General features: G+C 39.3%; 7 protein-coding genes across 7 annotated transcripts; 2 read left to right on the forward strand and 5 right to left on the reverse strand.

The window, feature by feature from the left end:
- Positions 1-145: 145 nt before the first annotated feature.
- BDF20DRAFT_874047 (uncharacterized protein) lies at positions 146-1,380 on the reverse strand. The gene is made up of 3 exons (XM_053081247.1): positions 1,129-1,380; positions 891-1,016; positions 146-770 (listed from the first exon to the last, which is right to left on the reverse strand). The coding sequence occupies exons 1-3, from the start codon at positions 1,203-1,205 to the stop codon at positions 335-337; spliced, it is 639 nt and encodes a 212-aa protein (XP_052935584.1). The 5' UTR covers positions 1,206-1,380; the 3' UTR covers positions 146-334.
- Positions 1,381-1,471: 91 nt separating this feature from the next.
- BDF20DRAFT_836119 (threonine ammonia-lyase, biosynthetic) lies at positions 1,472-3,280 on the reverse strand (the record flags this gene model as incomplete). The annotated part of the gene is made up of 3 exons (XM_053078920.1): positions 1,472-1,605; positions 1,680-2,273; positions 2,371-3,280. The coding sequence occupies 3 exons, from the start codon at positions 3,278-3,280 to the stop codon at positions 1,472-1,474; spliced, it is 1,638 nt and encodes a 545-aa protein (XP_052935585.1).
- Positions 3,281-3,691: 411 nt separating this feature from the next.
- BDF20DRAFT_836120 (uncharacterized protein) lies at positions 3,692-5,266 on the reverse strand (the record flags this gene model as incomplete). Its single annotated transcript, XM_053078921.1, has 1 exon — positions 3,692-5,266. One exon carries the CDS (start codon positions 5,264-5,266, stop codon positions 3,692-3,694), a length of 1,575 nt encoding a protein of 524 aa, XP_052935586.1.
- Positions 5,267-10,899: 5,633 nt separating this feature from the next.
- Positions 10,900-11,868, forward strand: BDF20DRAFT_558173 (uncharacterized protein). Its single transcript, XM_053075742.1, has 2 exons — positions 10,900-11,323; positions 11,399-11,868. Exons 1-2 carry the CDS (start codon positions 11,066-11,068, stop codon positions 11,780-11,782), a joined length of 642 nt encoding a protein of 213 aa, XP_052935587.1. The 5' UTR covers positions 10,900-11,065; the 3' UTR covers positions 11,783-11,868.
- Positions 11,869-12,916: 1,048 nt separating this feature from the next.
- BDF20DRAFT_988290 (uncharacterized protein) lies at positions 12,917-14,160 on the reverse strand (the record flags this gene model as incomplete). The annotated part of the gene is made up of 3 exons (XM_053085265.1): positions 12,917-13,128; positions 13,325-13,548; positions 14,083-14,160. 3 exons carry the CDS (start codon positions 14,158-14,160, stop codon positions 12,930-12,932), a joined length of 501 nt encoding a protein of 166 aa, XP_052935588.1. The 3' UTR covers positions 12,917-12,929.
- A 1,277-nt stretch (positions 14,161-15,437) lies between these two features.
- On the forward strand, positions 15,438-17,668 carry BDF20DRAFT_958459 (kinase-like domain-containing protein). The gene is made up of 2 exons (XM_053084925.1): positions 15,438-16,624; positions 16,731-17,668. Exons 1-2 carry the CDS (start codon positions 15,623-15,625, stop codon positions 17,469-17,471), a joined length of 1,743 nt encoding a protein of 580 aa, XP_052935589.1. The 5' UTR covers positions 15,438-15,622; the 3' UTR covers positions 17,472-17,668.
- A 1,639-nt stretch (positions 17,669-19,307) lies between these two features.
- BDF20DRAFT_821204 (major facilitator superfamily domain-containing protein) lies at positions 19,308-21,004 on the reverse strand (the record flags this gene model as incomplete). The annotated part of the gene is made up of 3 exons (XM_053077601.1): positions 19,308-20,437; positions 20,626-20,763; positions 20,884-21,004. The coding sequence occupies 3 exons, from the start codon at positions 21,002-21,004 to the stop codon at positions 19,308-19,310; spliced, it is 1,389 nt and encodes a 462-aa protein (XP_052935590.1).
- Between the last annotated feature and the right edge of the window lie 706 nt (positions 21,005-21,710).

The raw sequence follows: 21,710 nt of genomic DNA on the forward strand, positions 1-21,710 counted from the left end.
ATGACAGCACACACACCGACCAACCCCTCTCCTTCACTCAATCTGCTATAGTCATCTTTTTTCTTCATCGCACCTACACACGCTATAGCTATAACACCATTAGCAGGTTCGACAGAGATATGTACACATTGAGTTCAATAAAATAACTCTTGTGAGCTGGGCTTTTAATTTTTTATTAGTAAGAAAAAATGATATAAATGAGATTCCTTATAACAAACAATTCTCCTTGGCCCCTTTTTTTATAGTTTTCCGTTGGATGAATGAAAAAAAGTTTGATGAATTGTTTCTTTCTCTGCCTTTATCAATAAAAGGTTGCAGTAGCTGCTGAAGTTGGTTAGATCTTTTGCATGGCAGCAATATCGACAGATTGGACATAGTCTTCAAGAGCAGTGATTTCATCACACAAATCATCCATCATAACCTTATCATCTTCAACAACACAGTTGATTTGAAGCTTCTTGATACCATAACCGATGGCAACGAGTTGGTGACCACCCCAAAGGAGACCGTCCATAGCAATAGCCTTGACACTTTCGGTCAACTTGTCCATGGGAGTTTCATCATCCCAAGGCTTGACATCAAGGGTAACGGTGGTCTTAGCGATAGGCTTGGGCTTGGCAGCCTTCTTGGCGTTGTATTCAGCGAGACGTTGAGCCTTGATTCTTTCGGCTTCTTCATCAACTTCTTCATCATCAGAACCGAAGAGATCAATATCATCTTCATCTTCAGCAGCAGCAGGAGCAGCAGCAGCAGCAGGAGCAGCAGCTTGCCTAAAGAAAAAAAAATAGAGATTGTAAATATGAGTAAATCCATGCAAAAGAAGGAATACATAACAAGAGGGTAGAAGAAGGGCTTCTTTTGCTTTTCATAACAGAGAATGAGTAACTTACTTGGCGTTTAAACCTTGAACCTTAGCAATGTGGTTGTACCATCTGGCTAAGTGAGGGTAGGCCTTGGGGCAAGGGCCTTCGGGCAAAGCGTTGAAGACGGCCTTATCAGCATCAGAGGCTTCGACACTATCAATGTTGTAAATGTTATGCCAAATTAAAAAAGGAAAAAAGGAGAGGGCATCCGCACATTAGTTTAATGAGGACATTAAAAAAAAAAGAAAAGAAAACAAAACTCTACCCCTTGACGTAAGAGACGTTTTCAAAGAAACTGTTGAGGATGTTGTAGGCCAAAGGAGCTTCAAGAGTAAAGGACATTGCTGTTATAAAAGATGTAGAATTGAAGAAAAAGAGAAAGGGAGAAAAGCGGAAATCTAGGCTGGGCACCTATAAACTATGAAAAAATATTTTCTGTCACGTAATTTTTTTCTGGGTCAACTGAAATAAAGAAACGATAAAAGGCTCTGTTGGCATAGGCATTGCTAAGCCACCGAATTACCCAAGAATACAAAGAAATCAAGCATATGTAAAGTTTATTAAGAAGGTATAATGCTATCATCATGTTAAAAAAAGAAATGAATTGTCTAGCAGAGAAAAGATCTATATACAATATTGTCTGTTTCTTCTTCGAAATGATAACCCAAACTGATCAAGTAACTATTGAATTGATCTGTATCTTCCGGTGGTACCTGAACACCTAAAAACACTTTACCCATATCTAAAAATGGAGAGCAATAACGCAAGAATTAGTACCACTGTTTAGGTGGAGGAGGAAAAAAACTACAGTCTTACCGTCACCATGATTTCGATAATGAAATAGAGATACGTTCCAAGTCGAGTCTAATCCTACCAAGAAGCGGAACAAAGCACCAGGTCGCTCGGGAAAGATAAATCGAAATACACGTTCATTCGCTGGTCTTGTACCTGCCTTACTTCTGCCACCCACCATATATCGGGCATGACATTTGGCCAGTTCATTGTCACTCACATCGATACCACGCATCCCCTGTTCCTTCCACGCTGCCAACACTTGTTGCACATCGGATTTGAGATCTTTATTGCCCATCACCTTGAACGAAATATAAATTTGGGCTTCTTTCGGATCAGAGTAACGGTAAGAGAACTCAGTGACAGCGCGAGGTACAACTTGATCGATCATTTTTTTAAAACTGCCTGGCTGTTCAGGAATAATGACTGTACAGAAAGCTTCAGTTTTTTCACCTAGTTCCGCACGTTCTGCTATGAAACGAAGACGATCAAAGTTGACGTTGGCCCCTGAAACAATGGCAACGTGCACATCATCTTTGGCTTCTGGGTGAAGTTGTAAGTATTTCTTGGTAGCTGCTAATGCTAATGCACCTGTAGGTTCGCAAACAGATCTTGTATCTATCAACCCCCACAGTCATACCATAGAACGATATAAACTGGATGAATGAATGACTCTTTGTTTTCTACGCAATTTTTGCGTCCTCTCTCTTCTTACCTTCGAATACATCCTTAATGGCCGCACATACTTCATCATTATTTACCAACACTACTTCATCAACCACTTCTTGGGCTAATCGGTACGTTTCTTCCCCTACCATTCTCACTGCGGCACCATCTGCAAACAATCCGACTTCATTCAACAATATACGCTTCTTTTCTTTCAAACTATGATCCATAGCACAAGCATCGAACGTCTCCACACCGACGATTTTGACATGAGGTGCAATACGTTTCACATAAACACCAATACCTGCGATCAATCCGCCACCACCGATAGGAACAAAAATGGTAGAGATTTTGCTTACGTCAAGCTGACGAAGGATCTCCATGCCAATGGTGCCTTGACCTGCAATAACGTAAGGATCATCAAAAGGCGGAATATTGATGAGGCCTTCGGTAGCTGTAAGACGAGCGCATTCTTTCTTTGCCTCATCAAAATCATCACCATGCAGAATTACTTTGGCTCCCAAACGTTGAACATTTCTCCATTTGATAGCGGGTGTAGGGGAGGGCATGACAATTTTGGCTGTGATGCCCAACTTTTGCGCAGAAAGAGCTACTCCTTGAGCATGATTTCCGGCTGAACAAGCAATGACACCACGTTTCTTTTCTTCTTCTGACAGGTGAGCAAGTCGATTATATGCACCACGGATTTTGAATGAGAAGACAGGTTGTAAGTCTTCTCTTTTCAAGTAGATGCGGGCACCGTTGAGCTTCGTATTGAGATTGACTGCTTCTTGGAGTGGAGTTTCTTGAATGATATCGTAGACTCGAGCTGTCAAAATCATACGTAGATAGTCAGGATTCTCGGGTTTGTGAGGATAGTTTATCTTCGTAGGTGGATTCAGACTAGCAGTGTTGATGTCTGCAGTTGGACTGTTTGCTGATAATTCATTTGCAGTCATCCCTTTTTGTTCGCTTTGTCACGTTTTCACAAAATTGAAAGAAAAAGAAAAGTATAATGAAAAGACAAAAAAAAAAGGGGGGGGGAAACCATGTGGCCTATCTTTTTGTTTCGTTACTGAAGTTGTACGACTTGGAGCCCTTTTTCTTTACGTTTTTGACATACAACAACATGGATAATGACTCAATGAAATTAACTTTCTTTCATTGGTTAAAAATGCATGAACTTGAAAAATCTCGAACCATACAAAAAAGTGACAAGTAATGCATACAAAAAACGAATGGATTGGGATACTCTGATTTGAAAGGGAAGAAGAAAAAATAAAAAAGTGTTTTCGTTTATAGATGATGATAGAAAAGAATGAAACAGGAAGGGTATATTATAGTAGATATATATATCTATCATAGTTACTCTATGATGTTGTCTTTACTGTTGAAACAGTGGGTGCCGGACGCACTTTTCTTTTCCATTCGACTACCATTTCTGGCCTCTTTAAAGCAGTAGCAGTGTTGGTACTAAGTTGTTGGATGTCGCTTTTACTGTAATTTTCATCAGATAAATGGATCTCAAATCGACCTCGTTTAATATATGTACAGCTGTTTTGATCTGACGAAAAGTTATTTGATTTTGCATATTTCTTTAATTCATGTAGAATGGGCGGGGATTCTATGATATCGTTATGACTGGCTAAAATGGCTATTCTTGGAATTTGTGATGTTGATACCGAGTTATTAGTAGAAGAAGTAGGGTTGAGTATGGGGATCCGTTGGTGAGGGAGTGTCGTTGTAGCAGCACTTTGTTGCTGCTGTTTACTATTGGGTACACGCCAGAAATCATCGTCCCAAATCTGAGGTGGTGGTGGTTCTTCCACATCCATTCCTTCATCTTCATCGTCTATCAGCATGTTACTATCATTGACATACAAGGTACTGTTATCATTACTAGAAAAGAGCAGAATAGAGCTATTATTAAATTGGCAGTCACTACTGTTGCTGCTAGTAAGGTGTTGTTGATGATGCTGACTTGTCATTGTAATATTGGAACTAACTTTGCTTGTTGAAGGTATGATAAAAGACGACGCATTATCGCTATCATCACCGCTGCCGCCACAAACGGAGCATATCTTTTTCTTATTATTCATAAAAAGGTTATTATTGTTGTTATTGTTGGATAAGAAGGATTGGCTATTTATAGCATCATGATAAGAGGAATAAGTATTGGTACTGCTGCTTTGCAGTTCGTCTTCAGATAAAATTCGAATTCCTGCTATGTCTGCAAATTCTTTGGCGGTCAAATCTTCTGAATTGACCGTTATGTTGGATGATGAAATGCACGAGACATGAGAATAATGACGAATATGCTTACTGCTGTGAGCAGCTCTTCTGCTGTTACTGCTTTTACTTATTCCTGCTGATGTTGCTGTTGGGAGCGGCTGTGATATAAATGCTGGTTTAGTTGTAATGGCGGGAGGTGTACTGTGTGTATGACGGTGATGTTGATACGGCTTTTTATTCATTTCGTTATTGTAGTTGCTGCTTTTGAGCATGAAGGAAGTCGTGCTGGGATTGTGTCGATGATGAGAGGATTTGTTCAGGAGGATACCGCCCCCTGTGGCCGCACTCATCCGCATAGGTATATTATCATCGTCGAATACAACATTGTTGCTCTGATGAAGGACGCTTTCAGTATTCAGCTTTTTTTGTTGTTTATAACGATTCTGCTCGAAAATAGCATCGTTTGCAAAAGGATGGTTCTTATCATCTGCTATTCTAAAGCAATCCACAATTTGGCTTGCGGAAGACTTTCTTTGCATGCATTTGCCATCTATTTCTTGCCTTCTCTTCTTGTTGTTATTGTCGCCATTACCTCCATAAAGCGATGAGGCTAGTTTGTTCAAAATGATGTTGATTTTGGATTCCTTTTTTGTTGACGCTGTGCTGGAGGAACGAATTCTCTTCAGTGTGAGTCCTGTCAACCCGTTTGCCATGTATTTTGGTTATGCTATATGCTAAAAAGACCAGGATATTGTTGGAAATAAAAGAGAATCAATATGTAAGAATAAAAGAGAGGACACCGAGGAAAAGGAGTGCCAAAAAAGATAAAATGGTAAGGAGTCTATGTGTAAAAAAAGTAGGGAAAGAAGGAAGAAAGAAAAAGAATATGCAGAAACAAGGAAAAGGGACCTCTTTAAAGTCTTTAACAATGCCAAAGCAATACATGTGAAAGAGGAAGGGCTAGACCATATTTCTGATTGCATTATTGACAGGTCTTTCCTTTTTTTTCCACCTCTTTCATTATACAGATGTACTAAATCACCTATTTTTGTTTTGTCAGGTCTATAAAGACCTATGCATGCATTCAATGTGTATTTTTTTTTTCTTTGAACGACCATGGAAAGCAGTGTATAGCTCAATCAAAATTAGGCCGCAACCTGTTTTCATCCCGCAAAAGTTTGTAGATAGAATACAATCTTTTCCTTAATTTCGATACTTAAAAATGATCACTGGATGCATTTTTATTAACCGGGATAGGATGGTACAAAGAGCAACCACTTAGGGTTATTACACTCGTTGCTTTGTTTATAACAAAGAAAAAAAAGGGAAAACTTTCCATGCTTACCCAATGCCCGACTTCAGCCCATCAGAAAAGAAAGGGGTCGTTATTGTAGAGAATATATAATGAGGAAAAAGGGGTGGGGAGCTCATCACTAGACTCATGAAACAGTTTGTTATCACTGTTTGTTCTGCTATAGAATGTGGTTTAATTTCAATCATGCCCATTGAGGCTATTAATACTTTCAACGGCCCTAATCTTAATTGCTCTCTCTCTCTCTCTTTCTTCTCTCTGGATTATGTCTTAGGATCTCATAGTTACTTTTTGCCGTTCAAGTCGAACAAAAGAAAAAAAAAAAAAAAGCATTCCCAAATATGTTATAATCAGCTTGCAGCTTTATTTATTTAATGTTTTAAGCTTAAGTGATAAGAGCAGTTCTTTACCTGTCAAATAGAAGCGTAATGTGATATCAATAAACCTCATGGAAAGGCCTTGTAGTATGCATTTTACCGATTAGGAAAAACTGTTTATAATTGTTTAATTTAAGTGAGCATTTTTCAGGGTTATGGATTTTAAACTTTCTTCAATAACTTGGGTTCTAGACACGTGTTCTTTGAACAGAAAGTCCTCTTTGTTTCTCAAGCAGGATGCCATTTCTAGGCCTGTTCTGTAATAATGCTTGTTTTCAACGCACATGCTCACTTTTGACGGATGATACAGGTATGAGAGATTTTACTTTCTTGCTTGTGCATTATCATTTGTGCAAAGATCATGTATAGTACTCACGTAAGGTATGGACCCCTCCACAACGTATGTAATGGTCTCAAACCGCCTTTAAACCCCCTTCCTCCTCCCTTAAACGAAACTGACAAGCCGAAGCCACATCCGACTTTTATGACTATTTCCGCAAGACAGACAAAAGCAACAAATGTAACAAATATCATGTAGTTTTAGTACATTACGTGCTGTAAAAATTAGTCAACTGCATCATTGACCGACATCATAATCATATAAGAATTTTGAGATGCCAAGCTCTGTCATATCGCCTTATCTAAGATGACGTCTCTTTGTCTATAATGCTTCCTGTTGCTTGTTTGTGCGATTGTTTTAAAATAAAGCACCTATCTAGCAGTTTTGCTTTTTATATGTTCTAGTATGATTCCATGGGTTTCTGTCTACGAAGGGACAACGAGCCCCTGGCTTCTTTATAGGACACCAAAAAAAGGAAAAAAAAAAAAAAGATGATGATTTTTTGCGAAACTGTATATAGATGGACGGTGTCTATTGAAACAGTAAGTATACTAATGACCACTCTGTCGGGGAAGGAAGAAGATTCAGGGCTTTTTTATTCACTGAAACCTCAACCTCAACAACAAGTCGCTGTATGGTTACGTAAATCTGAAAAGGATTAGTTTGTCTGGATTCTAACATTACAACTTACAAAGAATGATAAAAAAAAAAAAAAAAAAAAAAGAAAAACCGTAAATTGTAAGCGTTATGATTGATAAGCAATATATTACCGTAGCAATAATAAGGTATGAGTGATCTGTTAGTTGGCTTTTTTTTTATCTCCTGCTTGGGTTAATTCTGCTCGTAATATTTGCTATTTTTTTCTTTTAGCTGATCATTGGTCATTTCTACTGTTCATCGTTGCCTCCGAATTTTCTTAGATACCCGTTCAAAAGAAGTTCAGTTTCTTTTCCGGATGAAAGACACCCTTCAAGCCTGACAGTCACAGCTATCACCTATACTCACCATCAAATTGACGTTAAACGCATTCATAACTCTTATCGTCGGTTCGATCTTCGTGATGATTGAAACCAGCGGGAGAGGTGATAGGGAATGCATCTATTGTGGCAGCCCTTGGTACACTATTATACTTTTCCATTTCAACCCGTTAGTAAAAGAACGCTAATGATTGATTTGCAAGACAAAATAAATATTGTATCATGAATGAAAATATCTGATCTTTTTTATTGCTTATGGTTCGCAAACGAAGGTACAAAGAGTTGACAGGCTGCTAAAAATAATGGCAACAGAAAGATGTAAAGGTCAACAGTACCCACAGCAAATCAAGCTCAGGTTCATTTTTGGGGGAAGAGAACAGTCGATTTGTTCATCGAGGAGGAAATGGAACGGTTGAAGTGTCGTGAAAACAATAGCAGTAGTAACAATGCACTTTTACGGAAACCATTGCTCCTACAGCAAGTATGATCGATGCACACCACTCCACCTAATCGAATTCAAAAGGAGCTGAGCAAGAAAAAATACCTAATAAGACGCATACCCCCATTTCTATCATTCTATCAAATGGACAAAGAAGATGGAGAAGAACATGTTGATTCAAAGAGAAACTAGACTGATGAAATGGCAGAGAAGAGATCACCCTATCGGCCGCCGTCGCTAGCCATTATTTAATACGTGCTTTGACCTATTATTTGTTCTGTAACGCCCTTGATCCGCACGGCATCTATCTTTATGTTACTTTATATGCACACACGAATAGTCTATTTGAGTATTGCAGTTGTATTCTTTCATCCAAATTTTGTTTCCTTCACCTACACAGCTCTCTTTACGTTCGCTCTTCCTTTTATCCACAAGGCGCTTCTCTTTTATATTGATGAATTCTACCGATCAAGTCCAATTGAAAACTTCTAACTTGGGCTTTGTAAAGCTCTGATTTTTTTTTTAGTTTTACCCATTTAGCTACTAAGAGGTTCAACTGTATACGTTACATATCAATAATAAGAACGCTAAATATTACTGCTGTTTCGCCTACTGAATGTATTGTTCAAGAATGGCTGTCGAGAAATTATTTCTCATAGATTCAACTCACAATTTGTTAGTGAGTACCATAGAGCAAATAGGTGCTAAAATAAGCTATGCATTGTACTTGTTTGATAGCACGCATTTGAACAATGCTATACCGTATTAGTTTTCTAAGCTTAATTACGAAAGATGAATCGTGACATTGGCATATCCTGAACCTGATCCTCATAGTATCAGGCTAACTGTAAACACCTAATTGAGTTATCAAGGCTTGAATACATAACATACAGTCTGCTCATTTTGAAATTTTTACAAATGCCTCAGTAACGATAAATAGAGCATATTCCAACCGTTGATTATGCTCTCAATTTGTAACGTACTTTTTCAGGCTGATAGTTTAACTCTAGGGCATTTAGAAAGGAGAAATCAAAAAATCAGGTACAAAGTTTGCGTGGATTTAAAAAACAATTGCTGTAGTGAATAGTCTAGCTTCAAATGGTATATTGATTGCAACAGGAGCATTTTTAATAGGAGATACAAATATTATGACTTCTATTGGGTCGAAAAGCAGTCTTTTAAAAGGAGTTACAATTGTTTTCAAAAAGTATATAAAGGCGCTCATTTTTGTGAATTTCCGCTTCTTTTTTCTTTACTCAGAAATCAGCTCAGCACAAATATTGCAGTAGCTTTAATTTCTAAACTGGTTTCCTCTGTGTAGATGGGCCTAGTACTCCTATTGTATCATAATGGTCCTTCTATTCATGTGTAATGCTGGTTGTTGCCACTTGCCTGAAATAGGTGTCTGTCGGTTCCTCGTGAGCCGGTAGCATAAGGTTAATGTCAACCAGCCCCATGGGCAGCCATGTTGATGTCTCTCCTCGTGGGGGCTGCCTGGGCAACTACTCTTCTAGAGAGTAGGCTAGAACATCAACACCTTTTTTTTATATTTATAATGCAAATGAAAAAAAAAAAAAAAAAAAAAAAAATTTTTTACAGTAGGAAAAAAAGCAATCTACTTTTTACTGATTGACGTGTTTGGTGAGATAATAACTACAATACTCGAGCACGTACAACCAGGTAGAGAATACATTCTACCACGGTCTATCTATATTGCATCTAATATAGGTTATGTACAACATAGAACAAGATATAGGCCTAAGTATAATAATCACCCAATAAGCATCTGAACCTGAAATTAGTGACTAGCATACGCGTCCTCAAATAATATAATTCCCATTAAACCTCACAAAGTAAATAATCCTTCTACTTCATCTGAAGAATAATAAAGACACCTAAGTTCATAGTCATCGACTTACAACTGTTATCAATTTTTTAAATAAGCAAATACAACACTGATGGAAGACGAAGCAATTGGGCTATGTTGATTTACTTTACGTTGACTCTTTTAAAATAGTGTACCTAAAGCAAGTAATTGCATTGTATATGGTCAGTGATAACAATCCTCAGTTTCTAAATATATAAGAAAACTATCACCAAAACGCACGCAGCCTTGAAGCTTGCGCATTGATTTCAGTCTGTTGAAACGCAATACTGAAAAGTACCTGATAACTGTCTACTCCCATCTTGTATCTTCCTGTACGTAAATGGACAAAATGCTTTTCTTAGATTGCGCTCTACAGAAATATGCGCACAAATGAAAATAGGCATCCGCTTGAACGCCCGTTGGACAAAACTAATTGTCCTGATTCAACAGCGAATTTTTATCAAGTATTAAATCACTGCTTCATTTTCATCGGTCCAAAGTATTTAGAAGAATAAAACTGTCAATAGAATTGAAAGTGCCGGATGGAGAGAGAAGACAAGAGGGATCTTTGGTAATAGAAGCCTTATGCCCTTAAAGGATGTATCTTTTGTTTGGGTTGATCGAAGCTGGACCGCAATCACGCCTCTTACTGACGGGTTGGTGAGGTAACAACTACACTACTTGAGTACGTACTACCAGGTAAAAAAAAAACAAAAAACATTCTACCATGGTCTATTTAGATTGCATCTGATATAGGCTTTTGTCATGAATCCATGATAGAAAGAAAGTGAAAAAAAGTCCGTTCGTTTTCCTTTTACATCTAGAACCATTATTTCTTGGCATATCGTAAGAGAATCTATGTTCTTTATCGACTTTATTCTACAGCACACTCATCCTAAGAATGCCATTGTGTGACCTTTGTGAATCTCCAGCCCCAATAAAGTGACGAAACGCTGTTTTGAAAATCATGATTCATCAAGTGTGCTTTAAAATCAAATGTGTATCAATTTTTAGATGAACTGTTTCTAATGACTATTGTTAACAGAAAATAAAAAAAAAAAAAATAACGTTAAAAGTAGAGGTGTTGTCCTTTTTTAGTAATCCAAGTGCAATAAATTACAGTCAGTTTCTTTGCCCAGTCAACACCTTTTCTATTTATTATTTCTTTCTATACAAAGATAAGGACAAAATCATCGCACTATGCAATTACCAGGCCTATTTCGTTCATTATTGTTCCTATACACTATTCTAAACGGTATAAAATCTGATAGTCGCTTATTAGGAAAGATAAAGAAAGTGAGCAAAAACAAAACAAACTCATGCTTATGCCACGTATGTTTACGATTAGTCAACGCGTTATCTGTCGTCGACAAACGAGCCATCATGGACACCAGCCCACAATTATGTGCAGGAGATCTAGATTCTGTAGGAATGCAGTTAGGAGAATTACAAGCTGCTGTAAGTGAATCAATCGTTGGGCGTTTGTTGGCACCCAAGCACTCAAAGTCAGTACTGACCAATGGGTTTATGTAGATCATGGCTGGCGGTGTGCTTAATATCAAACACGACTACCATTCCGTCAATCGTCAGCTCGATGCAGCTCAAGACAGCTGTTGTGGTCTGAATCAACAAATGACTGCTTCTACCACAGATGCAAACATGTTGTTGCAATCCTTGGCGGCTGTGGTACCCAAAGCGCAGAATGCTCTAACAGAAATCAAAAATATGGAAACCAACTCTAACTTCTTGACAAGGCTTTTTGTAAAGTCATATTTGGAGGACATGGATAGAAAGACGGCTGCCTTACAATCATGTTTTAGCCAATTTATGCCAACGGCTAATGCAACGACTGTACAAGCTTATTTTAACGAAATGGATGAAGCCTTCAATGTCACCAAGTCTGCCTATGGTATTTAAATGATCATTGAAACCCCCCCCTCTTTTTTTCTATGTACATTATTTTGACGGCACAATAAAGAAGCCATCTATTGATGAATGAACTATTTTGCGTTTAACGTATGACTGACCCATGTACCTTCCATTGGAACTGCAATGTCACGTTTTGCATTCTTCTTCCATCCTTTTTAATGTATTCTGGATCAACCCATTTGTATACCCTTTCAGTGGTGGCAACAGCGGTTTGACCTGGGGATTGTGGAACATGGGGGGAGGAGGAGCAGCGTTGACAACAGTGATAGTTGCAACGAGCAAGCAAATAGCTGTGAAAACCTTCCTATTGAGCATCCTTTTGTATTTGTCTAAAGTGATATAGCCAGATGTTTGTCAAAATGAACCGAAAGAAAGAAGCAGGGGCTCTCCTTCCTCTTTTTATATTTCGTTTGATGCTGAAGGTCCTTATGTTTACGTGCAGATAGGACGAGGAGGAGCTACATAGGCAACGACAAGTAAAAACTACAAGCTACTGGAGAAAAGAGAAAGCCTTGGAAACGGGATGAGCATGGTTTAAGATTCATTGAATGAAAATCCACTCCGTATTTATCGACTGATACGCGCAATATGAAGTGTATAGATTGCATTTGAGCGATTGACTGCCATGTTAGAAAAGGAGATAGACACATGTTGGCGTTCGCTCTTCTTTGATCGTTCATGAATCATGTTAGTTGGCTCTATCTTTACTTTACATGAGTACACTTCTGACCACCCCCCCCCCTCCCGGGGCGCTGATGAGGGAGTGGTTCTACCTTTTAACACTGATTTATAAGACCTCTTTTGTCATAATAAAGTAAATAGAAGAGCAAGAAAAGCAAGTAAACTATAGAAAAAAAACATCGTTTTCCTCTGAGCGATGCTGTGTACTCATTCATCCACTTGATATTGCAAAACTTGATCCATCATTAGCGCCCAAGTTTATGTTTATCTCGTAATAAAGAAAAGAAAAAGAATAGAGGGACTCGCTAAGCTTTCGAGAATGATGGATGAGCGGTCTCTACACATTTTTAATATCTGTGTGTTGAAGTGTTGATGCACATTTTAAAATCTGTTCATGATCCCAAAATGAAATTGATCTAACATTATCATTATTATTTGTTATCCTTTATTGTCATCACTGGGTGAGAGAAGGATGAGCTGCTTCTGGGTTTTTTTTTAACACAAGTCGGTACCACCTCGACCCGGTACCAGTATCCCGCTTGTCGCATGTGCACGTTTTTGCACCATTGAGTGAATGGCTCCGAGATGACACCAAAGCAACCCCAAGGACAATTTGAATTGCGTTCCTTTTTGCCATCGTCCAGATACACGACCTTTCAACACATAACAGCAAATCGCCTGGAGGTATTGTCACCTATTTACAGGGGAGCCATAAGCTAATCCGTCCTCTAGACTTATCTATACGAGTATGAGTAAGGTTCCTTGGAATAGAACAACCCATGACATGAGTAGCAACCGTAGTTGACAGCAGCGACGCGTTGGATAAAATGCATTACACAAGTGCTTCACCAACCCAGACAAGGAGCTAAAGGCAATGGATGATGTCGTTTGTGTTGAGAGTATAGCCTAAAGTCGAAATGACCTATTCCTCTCTTATCGGATGCCCACCGGATGACCTTCGGGTAAAGGTTTCGCAGATTCATGAGAGCTGCGCTAGCGATGGGTTTCTGATCATGAAATTTGCATTCATGACGATAGCTACTCAGCTCTTTCCGCCCATCTTGATCGCTTCCCTATTATTTATCCAGGAGATAACACGGTTGTGACTGGAATAGGTGTTGAAAAGCACCCGATTTGATTAGACAAGGTTGAACTAGACACAGCCAACGTAGACAGACTCGCTCTTGAAGATATCCCTCATGAATGTCACAGAGAAAAGGAAAAACTCAACTCGATAAAGGACATATCATGGGTCATGACAGGAATGGCAGTAGACAGTCCTATTCGATAGATATAAAAGATAAATACGATTCTTCTCTCAAGTAATAATGACACACCTATCTACCATTGGATCTTTCTTCCGGGTAAACTTTTTTTTTAAACATCCTCCCCGCCTTTTTTTAAGGGTAAAAAAAAAATAACAAACAAAACACCAAGAAATGACCCTGAAGTTGCTGATCAGCTGTTGCATTGGGTGTGAACAGCAACACGAATTTGGTGAAATTTACTTTAAAGATACTCTTCTGTTGCACAACCCTACAACGTGTACTGCTGTTTTGTGGAGGGGGGAGGGGGAAGGGGGGAGGAACAGAAAGGCTTTAGTGTACCTTTCTCAAACACTGTATTTTTGAGACACTGAATTGCTTGGCTTTTCTCCATAGACTTTGAAAGAATGAATAGAACATCTATCGGATTCATGACATTGCACCTCGTTATTTTGGTGGTCCATCTTTCATGTCAAAGTACATCTATATATAATAATATGGATATGGATGTGTGTGTGTGTGTGTGTGTGTGTGTGTGTGTGTGTGTCGAATTGTAGGCAAATAAAAAATGGCTTAGATAGATGAAACAATAGATCACTTTATTAAAGTTCTTATCCTGCAGAAAGGGGATAAAAAAATAAACAAAAAAATAAATAAATTCAGAAACCCCCATTCGATATTGAAGAATCTACGTCAGCGACGTTGCCCTGGATGAAAACGTTTGGAAAAAGGGACAATCAGCGTGTGAACCTACAATGACCTTTTGCATATGTCATCGTTGGTTTAACCTTGACTGTGAGGTTCTTTAAAAGAAAAAAAAGGTATTTGCTTCACAAAAAAAAAAAAAAAAAAAAAAAAAAGGGCAGCTTCCAATCTACAGAGTGATCGATTACGTCAGCCTTCAAAACGTGAAAAAATAAAACCTTAACTTTTCAATATGCTTATGGTAAACAAATATGCAACAGATTATTATTAAGGGTCTGCGCCATAGAAAAGAGAAAATGCAAGTGTTTCATGATGATTGGGACAGGAACGGGGTGAGGGTCAACGAACTCTTTTTTTTTTTTAAAAAGAAAAAAAATTCGTTTTCCGAAAATGGAAAGAAACGATAAAAACGATCTCGCGTGAATCTTTTGAATAACGTTTTTTGTACGTCTGAAATCATTGGCTATGAATTTGTTTTGAAAAAAGGAAATCTTTTCTTTCCATGGTACTTTTTCTAGTGACCACCAAACTTGGTCACTTTTCTTCTTTAGTTTCGTTCCATTCTCTCTATGTTTAGCCGCCCTTCGCCCTTTCTGACAATGTGTGTATGCCTTTTTTTTTTTTTCAAGTTTGGATAGAAAGAAGAGGCCTTGTTGGTGACGTACTACAGCAAACAAGAGGTTCATCCTAAACGACAAATTTTTAGAAAAAAGGAAAAAAGTCCCGTCCTCCATCAATATCAGGCAAAAAATCCGAAACAAAACTTCAGAATATAGAAATTGAGAGCATTTAAGCAAGTTCAGACGCTTATCTTTTTATTGACCAATAACGCAACTCACATCGTTGAAAGCCGTAACACACAGTTTTTTTTTTTGGTTTTTTTTTAAAGATAAAATTTAAGCCGTCCATCCCTCTTTCCCTTTTCTATTTTAGATCTACATCACACTGTTCTATATTTTCTTTTTGTTCGTTTTTTCCCTTTTTTTTTTTTTTTTTTTTTAAATTCTTAAGAAAAAGAAAAGCAACATCTTTTTTACGAGAATTGCCATAAAAACACGTTAAACCAACCACTTGCATTGAATTCAGCCTTTACGGATCAATAGAGAGAGAAAGAGAAAGAGAGAGACAGAGAGAGAGAGAGAGAAAGAGAGACACTCACTTCACCACCATCACCACTATGACTTCTGTTGCTACATTTTCTATGCACGCCAAGCAGGAAAGCTACTATGCTAATGAAGACTTTTTGTCTTCTGAGAAATGTTATCAAGATGATCAATTGATTCCCAGAACGAGCTCACCTGACTGTTTAGAGGGCGAAGAGGTCCATGACCTTCCCTGTCCTTCACTGACGACAAGTAGTGGTAGCAGCCAAAGAAGAGAGGATCGTGCTAGCCGTAGTAGGGGATCCTCCAATGATTCCTCAGCCTCATTTTCCATCAGTTCACCTGCTGGCTCTCCCTCGTTGCCGATGGCTATAGAATCATCCACATCATCTACGCCCACTACCGCAGTAGCAACACCCATTCCTGTAAAAAAACCAAAGCGTCTCAGTGCCGTCTTCAGTGGCAGTTTTTTTGGAAGTCTCAAAATGACACCGGCCTCTTCTCCCCACCCCGATGGGCTGCTCGATTCACCGTCTCCTTCTGCTTCTTCTTCTGCGGCTGCCTCGCTGAATGAAGGTCATGTAGGCCGCAGTCCGAGTACGAACTCTGTCTACAGTCTCAGTTCCGTTGGAAGCACAGCCAGTCGTCTCAGTAAATCCTTTTCGAAACTCGTCCGAAGGCCACCACAGCACCGTCATCGTCCATCGCAGCAAGACTCGCCGCCGTGTGGTTCTCCGGGCGGTACGGTCTCCTTGCTGACGGATAAATACGGCGACTATGTCAAGCCCGACCCACAACACCGCGCAACAGCGAAAGGGATGGGATCGACTTCTCGAAAGAACATTGCAAGCGGTGCGACGGCCGTGATCCGTTTGGTACGACAAAGAACAGACGGACGTATTCTGGCCGTCAAGGAATTCAAGAAGCGTGACAAGACGGAAAATGAACGTGATTATCAAAAGCGAATGCTGAATGAATACTGTATCAGCAAATCTGCTTCCAACGGCCCTCATATTGTCGATACATTGGATCTTGTCAAAGATGACAAAGGACGTTGGTGTGTCGTGATGGAATATGTAAGTTGTTTTTTTTTTTTTTTTGCAAAGTGCAAAAAAAAAAAAAAAAAAAAAAAAAAAAAAAAAAAAACTCATTTTCTTATCATTTTCTTATGTTTTATTTTAGTGCTCGGGAGGTGATGTGTTCAATCTACTACAAGAAAAGCCTCACATGGCACCGGATGATGTCGCTTGTCTTTTCAAACAATTACTGCTTGGTCTACAACATCTTCACCGACTCGGCATCGCCCACCGCGATATCAAGCCTGAAAATCTTGTCCTGACGTCGACCGGTACACTCAAGATTACTGACTTTGGCGTGGCAGACGTTGTTCAAACCTGTTTTGAAAAAGAAAGTCATCCCTGTAAAAAATGGTGTGGTTCAGAGCCTTTCTGGTCTCCTGAGATGTGGAAAATCAAGGACGAAACGAGTCCTTATGACGGAAGAGCGCTGGATGTCTGGAGTGCAGCGACCACTTATTTCTGTTTACGCTTCCAACAACTGCCCTTTACAGCAAGTTTCTTCACCGGAAGACCAGCGAGTCAACCACCCGCAGGAGCGATCGCAGGCTCTCCAGCGGCTGTGGCTGCTCAGGCAGCGGACGGTGGTGATTTTGATTTCAAACGCTATATGGAACAACGACGCAAACTAGAGGATCCCAGTGATTGCGATTTATTCAAAGACTTTACGCAACCTGAACGGGAATGTCTGGCAGCCATGATGGACCCTGATCCCGAAACACGCTGGACCATTGATCAAGCGTTGGAGTGTCCTTGGATGTCGAACTTTGAAGTCTGTCAAAACGGTAAACTCTCCAATGGATATTATCATACCCACTGTATCTCTTCCAAAGGGGGTAGACGCTAAGATTCTCGCCCCCCATCGATACAAAACACATACACACATACACACACACACATACACACATACACACACCTTCTCTACACGCCACTTGTATTTTAAAATTCATCTTTCTTTTTGCTTGAATTTCTTTTTTCTTCTTTTCCTTTGCTGCCTTTGTTTACCCTATGTTTTGTTTTTGGCCTTTTTTTTTTTTTTTTTTTCTTGTAAAGTATACAACTCACTTTCTTTTACTTGGAATACTCAACCATCTCTTGCCCTCCCAACCCACACCTTTTTCTAGTTATTATGTAATCTATAATGTTTATTCCCCATCTCTCTTATCACGTTCCAATGAGACCAAGTACATCTCTTCTTTTTTCCAAAAAGAAATAAACTAAAATAATACGGGTCATCATTTTTCCCAGACAGAGAAAACAAAGTAGTGGGGATGGGGAGGGACATTTCGAAAGAAAGTAAGACTCGATCTTTGTTTGAAATCACATCACTTGAAATAGAAATTTCACACGCCTCGATTGGATGCAATTGCATGTTGTACAATAACAGGTAAAGCAAGCCCGCGCGCCCTTTCTTTTTTCCAGTGTCACGCTAACACACCATGGGGGAGGGTTGAGCACACAATTTCTCAAAGGGTTGACGTCAACTTTTTTTTCCTATTTCCCTCGCTCGGTGAACAAAACTTGCTTTTCTAGATCTTCTACCATAGGAGAGGATCGTACAAAAAGAGTGAGTTCCCAGAGGGAAAAGCGCGCTTTAGGGCAGCGAACAGTGGATTTCTATCCGTACCCAACCCTCCTCACCCATCTCATTTTAGCGTGGTGAACCCCAAGATGTGTACGACCCAATCTCTCATCGTGCCATGCGAGCACCCACTACCACTGTACCACACCTCTTAAAATGGATGCAACGTGCAAAAAGAAGGCTCAGACAAAGTTCAGATAGACAAACACACACACACGTACAAACACACCATGTCAACAGCTTTAAACGGGGTATTTTTTTATTTATTTTTTATTTTGCAATCATACAATGGGTCCCACATTGAAACGCAAACACTCTATCTAAAAAGCTAATCACTGTTCCATCACTGACTCCATCACAAGAAACAGGTCAACAACGCTCCCTTTTTTCGAGTCGAACCAACGAACTCAAGTAAGCTACCTAGAGAGAAGGGGCTCTATGTTACTAAAAAAAGAGTTACAAAAGAAAACAAAATGTTAACTTGGAAATCAAAAAATGAATGCGATGAGAGAGCTCGTCATCTTTCTTTTTCTTTTCTTTCTATGAATCTTCAGAAACTTGGGTATAGCGTGTTTTAATCTTCATAAAGAACATCAGACTGACGTGCAAATGTCTTTTGGAGTATCATCAGCTTTGTCAACATAGAAAGCAAAAAAAAAAAAAAAAAAGATGCTCACACCTCCACCCTTGTCAACAGCAGTTGCAAATACTATACCTTTTGGTTCAACAAGAACCCACCTCTTGACCGCCTTTGTGGATGAAGAAACTGTGAAATCAAAAAAGAGAAAAGAAAAGAGCAAGTAGAAAAAAAATTTTTTTTTTCTTTTTAAGTACAGTACCAGGAATTTGCAGCCATTTTAGCGGACTGCCTCGGATAAATGGGTGACTCTGTTAAGTAGTAGACATAGAGATCACACGATTTCTTTCTCAGACAAGAGGAGATGATTTTATTTTACACATTAAAAAACTGTATTGAGTAGTAAGGTGGGGAGGGGGGCGGAAATGAGAGCGTCATTGGGGTCGATGTTGCGACGGACTATTGTTGTATGGACAAAAAAAAAAAAAAGAGGGAAGCAAAAAGGGAAACAGATGGGTATCGTCTTACACCTTTGCAAAAGGATGGCGATTGATTCGAAGTTTAAGAACAAAAAGAAAGATGGCGGACAGGACATACGCAATGCCAGCAAACATTTTGTAACTGAAGAAAGGAGCAGAACTGACACCTGCTTCAACAGCACTAGCAATATTGGGACCGAAAACAGGAACCACGTTGGAAAAGAGCAACAACGACAAACCGGAGGGAAACTTTTCCATACCCAGTAAATGGGCGGTAATGGGAGAGATCATGGCGAAGAAGGAGCCACTGGTGAGACCGAAGACGACGGAAAAGCCCATCAGACTGCCATAGGTATGAGCAAAAGTCCAGATAAGCAAACAACTGATCGCCGTGATGACGGTGAAAACAAAATTGGTGTTGATTTTGCCAATTCTATCAGCAAGGAAGCCTGCGATAATACGACCTACAAAGTTGCAGGTGGCAGTGACAGCGACAAGAGCAGACCCTTGAGACGCAGAAAGACCAAGATACGTCGCGTAGGAGGGTATAAAGAAGTACGGGATAAAGTAGCCAAACAGACCAATGTTGGATGCAACAAGAAACAAGTTGTAATTGCCGTTTTTCAACACGTCCAGATCGATGACTTGAGAGAGACTTTTCTTCTTGTTTTTGGCCTGGCTCCTGTCTCGAGGGCGAACAGTGAGACAAGCAACCACATCGCATATCAGACAGATGAAACCAATGATACGGTAGGTCCAGCCGGATCCTAATGTCTGATTAATACCCGTCATCACAAACGGCATGACCAATCCACCAATACCCGAACCACTAGCAACGATGCCGAGTGCAAGTCCACGACGTTTAGTGAACCACTGAGGAGCGACACCCATGATAGACACATAAATAGCAGAAGCACCAGTACCAAACACAATGCCTTGCGTGAGATAGAGATGCCAGATTTGGCTTGATAAACTAGCCATCTCGAGACCCAGTGAGACGAGGAGAGTTCCGCCAATCAAGACACAACGCATCCCCAAGACGGACACACAAATTTGCATGATCGGACTCATAGCATTCATAAACACCATAGCAATCGTACCCACAAAACTCAGATTGACGGCGGTCTTGGGATCGTTATGCGATATGTTTTGTTCAAAGAAATCTTGCATCACACCTATTGATAAACAATTTTTTTTAAAAGGTTAATCATCGCTACTGATGTATCAGTAGACATCCAATTGTGTTCATTTTATTTTTACCCCTGTAGATAGAAAACAAGATAGATTGACATGATTCATTAGTAAGCATGGACGTCAAACAATAACCCTTTCCTTCCCGTCGCTTACCAACTAGTGATTGTACCAAATGTAGTAACTTGGACAAGAAAGGCTCCCAAAACTACAAACCAGCCGTAGCCTCCATCGGGCCCATCTTCTTCTGTGGGACCGTCAGGGGGTAGTTTTGCCTCTTCCTCAGAAAGCCCCATTGCCTTTTCCTCCTCTGTAGAGCCAAACAATGCAAAAAAAAAAAAAAAAAAAAAAAAAAAAAATGATTTTAATTGTCTGATCTAGAAAAAAAAAAAAAAAAAAAAAAGAGAGATCAATTTGCTACCAACATTACCTTCAATACCATTGGATACGGTGAGACTTTCATTCGACGCATCAGCAACTGCAATAGCTTTTAGGTTGTCATTGGGCTTTTCCCCAGCATTATCTAAGGTAATTGTACGCTCGTTTATCATGTCTTTACAGTTTTTGTTATTTGGGTGAAAAAGGAAGTATAACCTACAGAGCACTACGTTCTTGTTTCAAAAGAGGTTTTTGACAGAAAAGAAAAAACAAAAACAGAATTTATATCTGAGCAGTGGTGAATTTCTACTTTTTATCACAGATCTGTGACAGAAAAAAATGAAAAAAATCAAAAAATAGAGGACATGAGAAAAAAGATGGGCTTTTATTGTAAAAATAACGAATCACACCGAAAAAAAAAAAAAAAAAAAAATTTTTCTTTTTTTTTTTTTTTTTTTTGATCCGTTGAATCCACTAAACCATTTCTTCTAAATCAGCATTCGTAAAGTAACGGAGCTTTTCTCCGTATGAATCAATGCTCCATTAAAGCTTTGCTAAATATTCGGTAGCAGAGTGCTTACTAATACTACCAAAGGCAAACACGCCCGTATTTATTCATAAACGATCATCAGAATCATACCCCAGATGCTGTACCACGACTGACATGGAAGAATGGTTTTGCCTTTACAGCGCGGACCGCTCCAACGATCCTCTATTGAGCCAAGTTGAAGTTTCAGATCAAAAAGTGTGTAACGATCCTAAATAAACGAGTTAGACAGGATTTTAGAGGCATCTTTTGCCTCACAATGGAGGCTTTCTATTAAGGTTGCAGATGTCCGATTTTGAATGCACGACAGCTGTCAATGAGAATGCATTTAA

This window comes from Mycotypha africana (assembly GCF_025528875.1).
Source record: "Mycotypha africana strain NRRL 2978 chromosome Unknown BDF20scaffold_6, whole genome shotgun sequence".
Taxonomy (NCBI): domain Eukaryota; kingdom Fungi; phylum Mucoromycota; class Mucoromycetes; order Mucorales; family Mycotyphaceae; genus Mycotypha; species Mycotypha africana.